Genomic DNA, 14723 nt, shown 5'->3' with positions numbered 1-14723 from the left:
TTTATCGATCGGTTTTGGCGGCTTTGTTTGTTGAGCAGAATATGCGAAGTTGGCACGCCGTCGACTGAGCCGGACGTGCGAACGTGGCACATAAAGAGTTAAATGAAAAGTATCATTAAAAAAAAATGGCAAACAGACTGAGGTGGAGGCCAGTAGTAAAATGAACGTCGTTGAACAATTAGATCTTACTGTATAAGGCAACGTGAGTCACAGGGGAATGGAAGATGATTTATTCATTTGAAGATGGGAAAGAAGATATTAGCAATGAGAATGATATATAGACGACGCAGAAAAGCTGGATATTATTTCAATGATAATTTATTTTCGAAAGTAGCCTTTTACAGTGGATAAAAATGCTTTGAGATTTCTTTCTTGTATATGTCAGCTTTGGAGTCAAAATACGTATGTACAGCCTTATTGTTTATAATGTATATTTGGAAGGGAAAGTGCAATTTGGATACACGTTTCTTTTTTTTTCAGTATTTATACGTTTTCAAATTGCGTTGGGATTGTACAATAAGCTCTAAGCTTAGGTGGATTATCATTTCACATGACGAATGCGTTTCCATTTCCATACCTTTTGGAGAAGATAAAAAAAAGAAGAAGAATGCATTGCTTTAAGACATAGCTCATTCATTAGTCACTGACGTTGATAGGAAAATGCACGTTGAATAGATCTCATGGGACACTCGGCGATGTTATTTGAAGTCCTGTTTTAGCTCACTTTGTTTATATAAAGTAGGAGGATTTTGAATGAGATTCTGCTCTTGTCTCTTAGAATGTCTATACCATACACCAAGGATACAGGAATTTTATTACATTTGTATGCTATACGTGATCAGTCGACTTAAAAATACGCTTTTTCAAGAGCAGGGACAAAACAAAAAGAAGAAGAAAGAAAGACTGCTATGTACTTGTTTCTATGAAACAAGATTTTCAAGTTATGCCATCCATGCATAGTTTGATTTAGACACACGATTACAACCATTTAGTTTGTTCAATAGAAAAAGTCTTTTTTTTTCAAAAGAAGATAAATTGAGTAACAACAACAACTGAAAACAAGTACGATGGAAATCTGAAGAGTTTGTTTGCAAAACCCGATAAGTCCATATTTACCAAATGGAGATATATGCGATTAAAGGTCAAGAAAAATAAAGAGAATAATTAGAAATTTTTTGCTTCTTTTGACCATAACTTAGAAAATATACCTTTATATGAAGTGACCAATATATCATTTAAAAGGTATTATTTTGTACGTTATGACAGAAATCGTACTTCAAAATCGTCAAAAATGGACTTATCGGTTTTTGCAAATAAACTCTTCATCTGGAAGCTTCAAATTATGTTTCCCCGACAACTATTGGAAACCTTATTGCGATATATCATGACCGTGCTTGGATCCGGCGAGTATCATTTATCATCTATAAACTTTATCTTTCCGAAATATTGCAACAGTCATATATTTTTCTTTTTTTATATTTACCAGGGAGTAAGAATTAGTAATTAATATCTTGACGTTCAATCTGTTATAACTATACTATAGCGACTTTGCATATCTTCAAAGTCTACCTCAAATCTTTGTTACATACGAGAGTGAATTATAGCCAGTCAAATACCTCTGGCATCCCCCTATCAAAATAGACGAAAACAGCAACAAACAATTTCTAAGAATAGAATGCAAAACAAATTGACGGAGGCCTGTCAAATATTCGCAAGTAAAAATACGTTATTATGAGTCATTTTCGTCTTCTCTCTTCGCCTCTTAATACGGCCAGAACAAAACTATCCTGTCTGTCTGTTTGTTTGTGTGCTTGTTTGAAGGATGTAGCAATGTTGATATTTCATCACAACTGTCCATTCATTCATTCATGTTTTATTTTCATTTCCAAACAATTACATAAGTAATACAAACGTCAAAATGATGTCATGTCCTTGTAACATATAATACATCTTGTTTCATAAAGGACGTGATGAAAAATGAAAATTGAGGGGCTGCTAAAAAGCGAACCGTTCCCTTGATCTGTTCACACACACAAAAAAAAAAGTCTGACAACATTACATCAATATGTGTTATTTATTACAATAGTATTACGTCTCATCTTATATATTTGAAAAATAACTCTTTCATCAATTATTCATTCGTTCAATACTCCAGTGATTTATCTATTTACTTGTTTTTGTAACAATGGCGGTGTTGTTGACAGAATTTTTTACGAAGTGTGTCGAAGGTTCTGTCACATAACATAAGCTGTTGGATTTTCTTATACCTTTTGATATTATCAAAGTACATTAATTAATCACACACACATGCACAGATACATCAACCATTACAAACACACACTCAAAAATATACATCAAAATAGCTAAATATGAGTTAAGGTATGTATTTGAAATTCATACATTAATTATCATTATGACGTATAGAGCCTATTGTACCTATTTTCTTGCATCGGTATAATTGTTTAACATCTGATTGATCATCTGATATTTAAAAAGAGTTGTGTCAAAACTATAAGAAATGTAATATTTCATTTTGGTCGTTCCTTCTCTTTTCAAGATGCTTAATTTCAAGACACAACTTAATGAAACCTGTAAAGAAGCAAGCCTGTCTTCATGTTGCTCCTATCATTGAGGTATACCAACATTAACTGTGTCGCAAACATTAAAATAGTGAATTTTGTATTTACGCTTTAGGGGTATTGATAAATATCTCATTTGTGTCCTTATTTATTCTTTATTTGAAATTTCATAGAATATAATTTCTCTGCGTACGTCGTGAAAAAATGAATGAAAATGACACGAGTCGTATGGATTTAGATAATAAATGACATCACCAAACGAACATCAAACAGCCAAAAAGTTTAGATATTTAACGCGAACAGATGATAGTTCAAATTTCCCACCTGCTTTTACCGGCTGCTGACGTTAAAAGATCGTGTATGTCACGTGACCCACAGTGGGGACTGAATACAATCTGTAAAGAAACAAAGAAAATAGGATAATGAGAAATAACATCATACACACATAGGAAGAACCGTCAGGAGATTAGAAAACTTAGGGTTACAGTTCAGATTACGATAAAACTCACAGTTAAGGTGGAAAAAGAGAATAACAACATTATTTGAAATAGATTTAATCCTGTTTAGTATGTTACTTTTGCCTCTGATTTGACTTGATTTTAATTATTGTAATTATTGCACATGCACATTGTACACGTGAATACACACATTTATGGTATCATAGTATATACATAGGGTCAGAAGATATGTGCATATTAAATTCAACATGGCAGTCATGTTTGTTTGTTTTTTCATATGTTCCTTAGCCTTTCGTCATAAGTCAAGGATCAACTGTCTTCATAACTGATGTCATTTGTTCTTGCATTCAGTACGTACAGAGGAGGAAACAAACAGACATGGGTAATGTCAAACACACAGCGGGAGAAAGTGGAGGGGGAAGAAAAGGCGGATAAAAGGGAGAAAGAAAGAAAGAGTAGAACGGAAGAACGATAGAAAGAGAGAGATATACACCTGCAGAAAAAGGTGAGGAAGGAGAGAAAGAGAGAGGGAGAGAGAGAGAGAGAGAGAGAGAAACTGCCAGAAAACAAGAAGCCTCTGTAAACGTACCACTGATCAAGAAAGAATAGCAGGAAATACCCCGATAGTCCATTTCAGACTCATCGTATAACGTTTATGTTATACAATCTGTACTGACATTGTGGATTAGGTGCAGTATTTATGGAAGCTTTTTGCGGAGGCCCTCTCGCTGCATGGTGCTTCGCTCGCCCGTTACAGCGAGATTGCCTTGACAAAAACCTGGATTAATGGAGACCACTCATTCTAATGTTTAATATATTATAAACAGATCGAATATCAAGATATTCAGGGGGAAAAATAAATGAAAAAAAATAAGAGCGCAGCTGATATGAGCAGATAAGGGATCGGTTGCCATAGCAATGATCCTTCGTAATGCTCTTCTCATTTCCAAGTGTGCTTTCAGAAAAAAAAAACGCGTGTTTCCTCAAGAGGTCGAGAAAAAGAAACCAGAAAAGAAGGGGATGGGGAGGGAGAGAGTGGGTGGATGGGGACTGCAACCCTCCAGTGCTGTGAGGGTTAAAGAGATAAAACCACCATTGTGCTACCATGGTAATATATAACCACTTCACCTTGTCCATCTCCTCATTCCAACACCAATAATCATCATCTGCTTTGTCATTCTGCTAATAATCGTTTTTATTCTTTCTGTGCCTTGTTGCAATCATTTCTGCGTGCCAGAATGCGGTTCGGAGCGATTATCATCGATCAATATTTGGTAATTGGATTTGCGCTAGCGGTAATTGACGGTTAACAATTACATGCAGCTTGGAACATACTAATGCACATATTAAAAAAAAAAATAAAGAGGGAGGGAGGGGGAGGAAAGAACACGCTGTTGTAGAACACGTCGAAAGAGAAGTCAGCTCATGCAAATTCTGCACTTTTATTAAAGGCCACGTGCCACATTCTGCGTAGACCTTCGATGATAAAAAGAAACAACACGCGACAAAAGCATTAATTTTCATCTGACTGAATAAAGACGTGTTCACAGTCGAAAGACCTAGAGAGGAAAATACAGGAAATACAACTCATTTAACTCCGTTCGTGGTTACAGCTCATACTTGTTACTCTATTATCTGCGCTTTTTCCTTTTTTTTTCTATTCTTTGGAATAGACGTTAAAATGAGAAGCTTTTACGCGTCCACACGTGATCCATGCGCCGCCAGGCGAGCTTTACCTTAGCATAAAATACCCTTGTGTATATACAAAGCAAGATGTGCAGGTAGCAACGCCGGAAATTCCACGCGAGCCGGAGGCTGATTCCTGCGTGACGTCTTTTGATGCTATCAATTCAAAAATTGTCTTTTTTTTTCGCCAGGTGAGCGAGTAAGCTATTTCATCGGAGAGAATTCCCTTGATGTTACCTTTCGAGGGACTCGTACGACATGGGAGAAAGGAACACCAAATTGACAAAGAGAAAGACATCTATGGTCTCTGGTTTACTTCCGAGACCTCAGCATGGACACTGCCAATCACTCGTATTTCCACTTGGTTGTGTTAGATATACTTTATTCAGACGCTTGAGAGCTCTTCCTCTCGGCACTTAACACACTTTCATCCGTAGAGAGATCCGAGGGTTGTCTCCTTGGTTTCGGCTAATTTTCCTGTTAGCCTATCTCATGTTTCGTGTTTGGTTTCTTTTGTTGTTTTCTAAATCAAATGACCTCGAGTATCTTTGCTACATCCGAAATGATTCTTTGGAGAAGATGGGCAAAGAATGATGTTAAACTAAAGGAAAGAAAACTCGTTGCAAATTTCGAGCCTATAACAACAACCACTAAAAAGAATGCAAAAAGAAACAAAACGATAAAGAAACCAAGACAAATGTTCCAGAAAAAAAAGACATTATAAAAGCAAACCAACGATTTGTGAAATCTTGCTTTGCTGTAGCTTTCACAAATAGTTTCGAGTCCAAAACCTCCGAAAACTTTTGATATTGTACACAAATGTGACCCTGCATCACAAAACCAACACAAAGTCGCCAAACATGGATTTTTAGTTGAGGGCAGATTCTTAAAGAGTAGACTCTAAGCTTTAAAACGACGTATAACTGAATTCAAATGGACTCTAAATATAAATACCAGAAAGAAAGCACACGCTCTGGAAAAATGTGAACTGAGAAAAAAGGCTTTGAAGTACAGTGTCTATTCAAGCGCTTCATCTTTACCGTGCCGTGCTGGCTGTGCGATGAATGGGACAAAAAACAGGATGTTAACCACAGGAACAACAGCAATGAAGGGATTATCAGATTAAGCTGAAATTGAGCATGTTTTATTATTAACACATTCTGTCCATGGTTAATGCAAACTTTCAAAACCGTAGAGGTATTCTTTCAAAAGTTATTAGAATTGAAAGTGAAGAGTGTTTAAAGGATTTCAAGAAATGAAAAGGGGACTCTGAGACACACCTGATCATTCTATTCCCCCCCCCCCAAAAAAAAAAGAGTTCTAGAAAAACTGCTGAAAACACACTTTCCCACACATGTTATGATCTCAAACTAAACAATAATGTAGAAGAAGGATAGCTCTTTCAGAAAATATGAAAAAGTCAAGATTGACACGGTTGACCCATTTCACCTTTTTTGAGTCCTCACGTAAAATCAAGGGGTGCGACTTTTTGTTCGTTTTGTGATGCACAGTCACAAATAATCTGCAAACCGTACTATAAGAGTTAAACCACATTACTGTTGTCAGGTACTCTGTTTTATTGAGCACATCCCTGAGATGGGCGCATCCCAGCAACCTTGAACATCCGATTGAGCGATGATTGATTAATGTGAAGGACAAATGAGTAGTGGAAGCAGGGAATCAGACTCCGAATAACCGTTGTCATGATCATAATCAAACTAACGAATATGGTTGAACTGAAAGAGAGAGAGAAAAAAAAAAGCATGCAAAACACGCATGGCCACAACTATAATTATTATGATGTTCACAGCAACTGCAGAAGGAAGCAACTTGTGTGATGTTAAAACGGAAAGAAACTTTAAAAAGCTGAAGCAAAACATAATTTCTTTTTTTCGTACAATATTCACGCCATCAACAGCATTTCAACGAAACGATGTACTCATGTCATCAGATAGCAAAGAGATTCTCTCAGAAGTCGTTCACATTTAATAATAAAGCAACCGATATGACGTTTGGTATGACAACGTATTTTTGTTCATTTCTTTCTTTTTTTTTTGAACGAAGAAAATTTTGCTGATTTTATATACACGAAGAACCCAATCAGAAGTCGAGATTACAAATCAAATGGACCTAGAGTAGGCTCGTTCCGACGAAAGGAATAATGTTTGGATCCGAAACGCGATCCAAATCATACTTTCCATACAGATCAGCGTTTAAATGAGGCGAAAATTCTTCTTTATAACCGCGATTAAAACATCGAGCGGGAGTTGCTGCCGGAACAGGATTGACAGTGATCTTGATTCTGAGAGAGCTTATCCAATGCTGTACTCCTATAATGGGGAGCGCGCATCAGAATTTTGTTTTCCTCGGGCATGTTCCGCTTCATCTGTCCGCATCATTGGAACGGGAGACTGGGCCGACGGTGGGGTGATGATGGCCGCGCACTCCGGAAGAATAGGCCTTTAAAGGTCGTATATCCCTTTTGTAAAAGTCACGAAATTTTGCATGATTAAAACATGGTTTCTCCTATTATCATTATGTCATATCTCGCGGAAATACCCCAAATACATATTGAAAAGGGAATGCAGAACTTACACCATGTCACGTGAATGTACTCTGCTTTTTTGTACCTAGAGTAACAAGTAGATTTTTTTTTTTTGATCCGAATATGCCGCTGAAAACCTGATATTGTTTCTTCCTCATTGACATGTTTCTGATTCATCATTTTGATGAAAGGCCTTAGGCAATAACAACCTTAACGACCTTAACAATAATTTCAGCTTATTGAATGAATATGATTATCAGGGCTTCAAAATGGGCGCACGAACTTTGATATTAGTACATGTCTGATTGAGGAGAGGTTTCGGCATGGAGACCATAATGTCCGTACAATCACCCGAAGTACACTGTAATGAAAATTTTCATCTTTATTGTTATCGTTACCACCACCATCATCAGAGATAAATCACATGACTTAGATTTATTGCTTTGATACTTGTTTATGTTGGGAAATGCAACACAAACATCTAGCCAGTCGTTTTGTCTTTACCACACTGCGCCGAATCACATGGTGCATTGTGCACGTCGAGACAGTAATTGGTTACGCAAGGATGTTTACAAATATTCTTGAATGACGTTCTTGTTACGCCTATTCTTTTCACACACAAAAAAGAGCACAACAACACACACACAAACACGGTAAGTTGCGTAATATTATTAACTTCATTAATGACGTCGGAGCGTCACATTATGTCGTCACAGTCCTCTTATCTTTCTCCATTGTATCAAACAATGGTCAGCTGCACCTCATTTGTTTACATTATAATGGCGGCCATTCACTCTCTTACATCAGCTGCCCTGACTGGGATTGCAGTTATAGTGTATATATAAAAAAAGGTAATGAATTTTGTGCGCATATTTTTATCCATTCCTCTACACACACACACGCAAACAGTAAAGGCCTACACCCAAACACGGACGCCTACACACACGGACACTGCACACATATATTATGCACACATGCATACAGTATTTCTACTCAAAGTTTCATTGACTTTTTGATATTGATAAGAGCAACCCAGGGTACTGGAACCACACCGAAGGCTTAACCGTGAATGATGTACATATCGTTAATTAAAACATCAAAAAAAAAAAATGCCCACTCTACATTTCCCACAATGTTTATCTTCTCCCTTGTTATATACCAAATTTTTTTGAAGAAGCAACGTACATTACACATAAAAAAACAACCCTATTGCAGCTGATAAATGCCAGATATCACCATCCCAGAAAGGTTGTTTACTTTCAAGCTCAAGTAAAGAAGAATCAAAAGCGAAGATCATACACACCAAGCACAAGAGAACTTTCAATATTTTATGGATTTTTTCGTTTTTTTTTTCTTTTATTGCAGGTACAACAGGTGATGTAAGGCTTATCATTCATTATCGGATTATGTACGACATTTAGGACATCGACGTTTGCAATACTTGTGCTTTATATACCAGAATAAGAAAAAAAAATAGCAGATTCCACACCATTAACTGACGATCAACCTTAAACCACAATAACAATGATGGCCATTATAGATTGTAATTGCCAGCTATTGTTGCCAAAATGCGCTTGATGTAATGTTTACTGATCATATAGACAGACGCACACACAGAGATGCATTCGGCGAAACTACTTTATACATTTCAGCGTGTGTGATTTTTTTTTCTCATGTTCAAAATGTCTAAATAGTGTCTACAACGCTTTTAATTTCTAATCGAAGTAGCGGAAGTTATATGTGCCATACCAAAGTGTCCCTGTTTGAGATATGTTTATTATCAATACCAAAAAATATTAAATATAGAATCCGGTGATATCACATTTAGGGTGTTTTCTTATACAACTTGAATTGTCATCGGCATGTTTTATTCATGACTTGTACGTTTTGAATTTCATCTTGTGGTTGAAGAAGTATGTGGATTTCATTTAGATTATCATATTTTGATTTCAATATGAAAACATGAATGATAATAAAAAAAAAATGTAATTTAGCTCTTGGTAGTGACAATCATTCATTTTGAGAATACTGAGTCTCGAAACGGGGAGGCAAAGTATACGAGCACATAATGAGAAATTAAAGGGTTCGAAATCTAATATTTCTATAGCAATCACGTGAAATGAAAAAGCGTGTTCTGATATAAAATTTTACTGAAAAGCCATCAAGTACACTTTATAAACATGCAAACACACAAACAGACACACCCTCCAACACACGACCACACACACACACACACACACAAACACACACAGTATTTTGTACCCTTTGTTTGCGAAATTGTGTAGAAACTTGCGTTGATGATAATAAAGAATGATAAACTCGGTATCTTGAAAGACCAATATTTCTTGATAGTGCAATATTATCTGGTTATTATACTGACTGTAAAAATTAAGGAATTACAAAATGAATGCCTCCTTAAATTCACATAAACTGTAATGAAGCTTCACTAGTTGAAAACAATTAATATTCCCACCATTTAACTCTTAGACATTTGTTATGTATGGTGCTGTCATTATTTTGTAAAACACTTTAATCTTTATATATTATCAACCTTCTATCTTCGGAATGGGCATTTGGTGATTTCAGACATCTCTATTCCCCTATACTTCACTGGGCAAACTGTCGTCTATTATGTGATACTTACATTTTCCGCTTTATTCTACTTTATTGACACATGATTATAGATTGGTGCTAGTAAAACAGAATATTATGCATTTTCATTTTATAACTTATTCTGTAAACGCAAAGTTATTTTCTATGGCGTGCATTCTGTCGATGTATGTCTATTTGCCTTTATCATTCTACGCCTTTTACGCTTGTGTTACCACAAGAATACACCGACATAAGATATAAAATCTATCATTATCCGTCAGTGCTTTCATCAAAATCTTAATTGAAAAGATTCACTCTGAAGGACATGGCGCTAATACGCCTCTCGTAAAACTAAAGTCATGCTTACATGTACAACAATCTCACACACCAAACACTTCCATCTTATCAAGATGTGAAACTCCCCTTGTAAACAGAAAACTTGCATTTGCAATATTGGAAACAACAACGGAACGAGGCATTGGAAAACGCCATATTGAACTGTACAAACTCACAGTGATGTGGCACAGAATACCCACGCTTCATTTGCCTTTCCATACGAGCGTCCCTTTTAGAATATATAATCTTTCACACAAAAAAATACCCTCCCCTAGGCAATTGAGCTATAAAGAGACATCCGCCATTCGGAATCCTCCAGTGGCTTTGAACGGAAGAGAAAAACAGTATGAAGATTTCGGTGTGTCTTCACATGCCGTTCGTGTGGTTTCGTTCCGTTTGTATTCGTGTACATTCACCACTAATCCCCCTCCCTTTGAAAGACGTGTTTTCTGATTTTGGACGAATGCCCTTTTTGTAATATTTAGACTGTTTTCTCTGTCGTGAAAACCCATGAGAAGAAAGGGCATAAAAAGATTATGCTATCCATTTTTTTTGGTTTGAATTATGATTTCTCTTTTCATACTGCTTAAACTTTTCAGATATTCTTTTTGTCCTTATTTCTTTAAAAATAAAATTGTGAATCGAGCTCTGCAATCACAAGTAGAGGCAAGGGGAAATCGTTTTGACGTCTTGATCTTTGTCTGCTTCTGGTTAATGAGTTACGTGATGGAAAAAAAAAAGGTCATTATTTACCTCTCGTTCCTACCGTTGCTTTAATGAGTTTCGGCTACAGTTGCCCTTCTTTGAATGCGTGATATATGTTCCAATTGTCCGAGTATGTGGTGTGTGTGTGTGTGTGTGTGTGTGTGTGTGTGTGTGTGTGTGTATGTATGTGTATGTGTGTATGTGTTTGGCTATTGTTCTTTTATTTTTACAGAGAAAAGAGGATTGTGGGAGCAGATATGTCTTGATTACCAGTCCGAAGGAAGCCCATGGGGTAAGCATTATGCCACTCAATACAAGGTGGCTATGCAACCTTATCTACTCACGTAGACTTGTTCAACTGTAAAGCAGCTAAAAAAAAAAAAAAAAAAGCGCGCACGGCATGAAGATAACAGAGGTAGAGGCGATGTGAAATTTGAAGCTGTTTTTTTTTCCACGTTTTGTTGTTGTATGATCATATATCGCCTGAGGCAAATTACACAGCAAAAACAAAAACAAAAGATAAAAATAAAACCTTCTAAACCTCTCCGACCAGGTAAAGACGAAGAAGAAAAAGAAGAAGGATGAGAAGAAGAAGAAAAAGAAGAAGGAGGAGGGGAAGAAGAAGGAAGAGGAGGAGGAGGAGGAGGAGGAAAAAGAAGCAGAGAACACTATAAGAGACCGTATGCAAGCATTAACGTCTTGTGTCGCATGAATGCATAAGTAGATTAAACAGAATCCTAAAAGTCAAGATCCAGTTTGTATTCAATACCTCCTTATTGGATGGCTTGGCTATCTATGTCATTTTCCCCTCTTTTTATTCACTCTTTTCATTCCCTCTTTTTCAGCGTATCTTATAATATACTTAAGATCTCAAAGGGGAGTCCAGCCGTAGAAAGACCAACGGCCTCTACTGGCTCCTCCATTTTCTGTCTTACAATTTCCTTTTTCATTTTTATTTCTCTTTCTCTGTATTGTGTGCTTTTGTTTTTGTACATGTTTACTGTTCCCTAATATAATGTTTTATTCTCACTTTGTTCTTTGTTTTTTTTAATGAGAATTTGCAAATTTATGAAATAAATATATATAATGAATTTTCTCGATATTATTCTGTAGAATATAATGGAAACATCAAATAATAACCTAATAGCACCAGGCACCAGCTTCATCTTCTTCACTTCCTATTACGATATCTTGTTAATTCTAGACACTTTGAGTCCTTTGTTGATTTGTTTAATGAATCTGTCGATATTACTTAAAATGATACAATGAACAAATCAAAAATATTCTGAAAATACCAAACCAAATTTCTTTAAAAGGCATTGTAATGGGATGGTTTGATGATAAATTATACTATCATCAATAGCGAATCCTATGACTTAATTAGCGACGATTGGAAAGAGAGTGCGAGGGGCATTAGAAACAGTTGTACTATCAAGATGGTTATATCTATGATCCCATGATTATAATGGACTTTACTGCTACAAAGACTTTAAGGATAAAAAAGTGTAACTAAACACAAATGTAATTTAACACAACCCCGCACTTAATTTTTTACAACATAACTCTTATGTAGTGCAGCATTCTCGGGATTCTTTCAGCTCCGAACATACAGTGACCCAAACAGAGATATTTACATTAACATAACTATCTTGTATAAAAACACAATCCTGAGTGAAAAAAAAAAACCCAATATAGAGAAAATGCATTTCACTACAAAAAAAAAAAAAACCCTAATGATCGGGGACCTACATATTCTACATGACATATAACTTTTTTTTTTTGGTCAATCAATGATATTCACTGTAAATCTTACGGATTAATGTATTGTAATGAACCACAAAGATACTCCATGTTCAACGTTACAGTCAAGTGTTCAAGTGTAAGTTAGCAAAATGCAACGAAAATGTTTATAACTAGAAGTCGTGAAATAACATTATCATATTTTGATGCATTGTCTTGTCCACAATGCCAGTTGTCAAGAGAACTTTAGTTCGATACAGTAAGTAGTGTTTTTTATGCTTTTATTTCTGACCCTGCATCACAAAACAAACAAAAAGTCGCCAGACATGAAATTTTCGTTAAGAGGATTTTCTGAAAGAGCTAACCTTGCGCTTTAAAATGATGTATAACTCAAATCAAATGGACTCTCCTAACCTATCTTAATATTGGAAAGAAAGCACAAACTCAGGAAAAGTGTGAAATGAGAAAAGAGGCTCTGAAGTACAGTGTCTAATCAAGCGCTTAATCGTTACCAAACCCTGCTGGCTGTGCGATGAATGGGACAAAAAACAGGATGTAGACCGCCGGAGCATCAACGATGAAGGGATTATCGGATTAAATTGAAATTGAGCATACCTTATATTAACACATTCTGTCCATGATTAATGCCAACTTTCTAATGAGTAGCATCATCCCATCAAAAGTTATTAGAGTTGAAAGTGAAAAGTGTGTACATGTACAAGGTTTATAAGAAATGGAAAGGGGACTCTAAAGACACCCCTAATCACACTATTCTACCAAAAAAATGTTCGAGATAAACGGCTAAAAAAAAACACACACTTTTCTGCCCGTTTCATGATCCCAAAATTACGCATAATGTAGAAGACTTGCTCTTTCAGAAAATATAAAAAAGTCAACATCGGCTAGGTTGACCAATTTCACCTATTTTCAGTCCTTACACACAATAGTGTGTGCGAATTTTTGTTGGTTTTGTGATGCACGGTCACATTTGATGTTTGCAGCAGTAGAAGAAGACGCATGCACCTGTTTTGTAGACGAAGAACTTATGAAAGTGCGTAGGTTTAAAGTGGTAGAGAGCGATTATCCTGCCGTGGAAATTGTACTCCATTTCTTTAGATAATTGTATTGCTCTTACATACCATGCCCTTTTATCATGTGGAAGATAATGCATTATTATTTGCATTTTTTTTTTTTACATCTATCGCACAAAAAACACATAAAAAAAAAATCTTGACATTACAAATAGTCAAGTCATCAAAAAGATCTTGACAAAAAGACATAAAGTAATCTTGCCAATTTCCAAATATCTTCCGGTATGCTTTCACCACACGTTGTATGCGTCGCATTGAAATATCGAATTTATCCAAACTCTATATCTGATTAGAAATAAGCAGGAGTTTTTCCCTTCTGGTGCAAAATCATGACAGTCTTGAGCAATATACTGTTGTAATTAGTGCTCATAAGACATTTATATCGGTAACGACATGAACCAATCACTTACAACCAATAAACGATTAGAACATTCTCATACACAATTTCAAAATCATAAGTTATATGCAGTGTTGGTAAACTTTGCAATCATTGGGTACTCACACAGAATACAGGTAAAATGTTTTCGTTGTGTAGATCTTTCCCGTCAAATGCTTGCCAATGAAAATATCATGTAACTTATTTGGCTACAATTAATTTTCCTTGTGAATGAGCAGATGGAGAGTGACTGCTAGTAAATTCAAATCATTTAATTAGTCTGAGAGTCACACAGCTTGTATCCTTTTCCTTCTTACCTTCTCGATGTTGCCGTCTATGTCGAGGTAGATGGTACGAGCTTTGCTGTAAGAGGCCCCGTTTCCCATTGCGACTTCTAAGATTGCCGCAGATGGGTACACCAAATAGACAATACAATACGAAACTGTCGCGATCTTAAATTCACCAGTTCTCTTTCTCCCTCTATTTTCCTCACTTATTGAAAGCAAGAAATTCACCGTCTTGTCGCAGGGGTTGTTTTATGTGATTAACGCGATTTTCTCCAAGCGCTCGATGCTGTGCTGGTTGCTGTAGCATGAAAGCGAGTTAAAGAATAAA

At 36.1% G+C, this 14723-nt stretch overlaps 1 protein-coding gene across 1 annotated transcript in view; it reads right to left on the bottom strand.

Annotated features, from left to right (window-relative positions):
- The window catches only part of LOC139722738 (high affinity cGMP-specific 3',5'-cyclic phosphodiesterase 9A-like), a 54910-nt gene extending 40416 nt beyond the window's left edge, over positions 1-14494 (bottom strand). Inside the window, exons 1-2 of the mRNA XM_071634022.1 lie at positions 14426-14494; positions 2904-2974 (exon numbers count right to left, since the gene is read on the bottom strand). Of these exons, the coding sequence (XP_071490123.1) occupies positions 2904-2974; positions 14426-14494 (140 nt within the window). The remainder of the gene's footprint in view (positions 1-2903; positions 2975-14425) is intronic.
- Positions 14495-14723: the final 229 nt, after the last annotated feature.

The sequence above is a fragment of the Diadema antillarum genome, unplaced genomic scaffold (genome assembly GCF_040938485.1).
Source record: "Diadema antillarum isolate AM-2024a unplaced genomic scaffold, OU_Dant_1.0 scf00000170, whole genome shotgun sequence".
In the NCBI taxonomy this organism is placed as follows: domain Eukaryota; kingdom Metazoa; phylum Echinodermata; class Echinoidea; order Diadematoida; family Diadematidae; genus Diadema; species Diadema antillarum.
The sequence above is the reverse complement of the archived record's forward strand: the minus strand, read 5'-3'. Positions and strand labels throughout refer to the sequence as shown.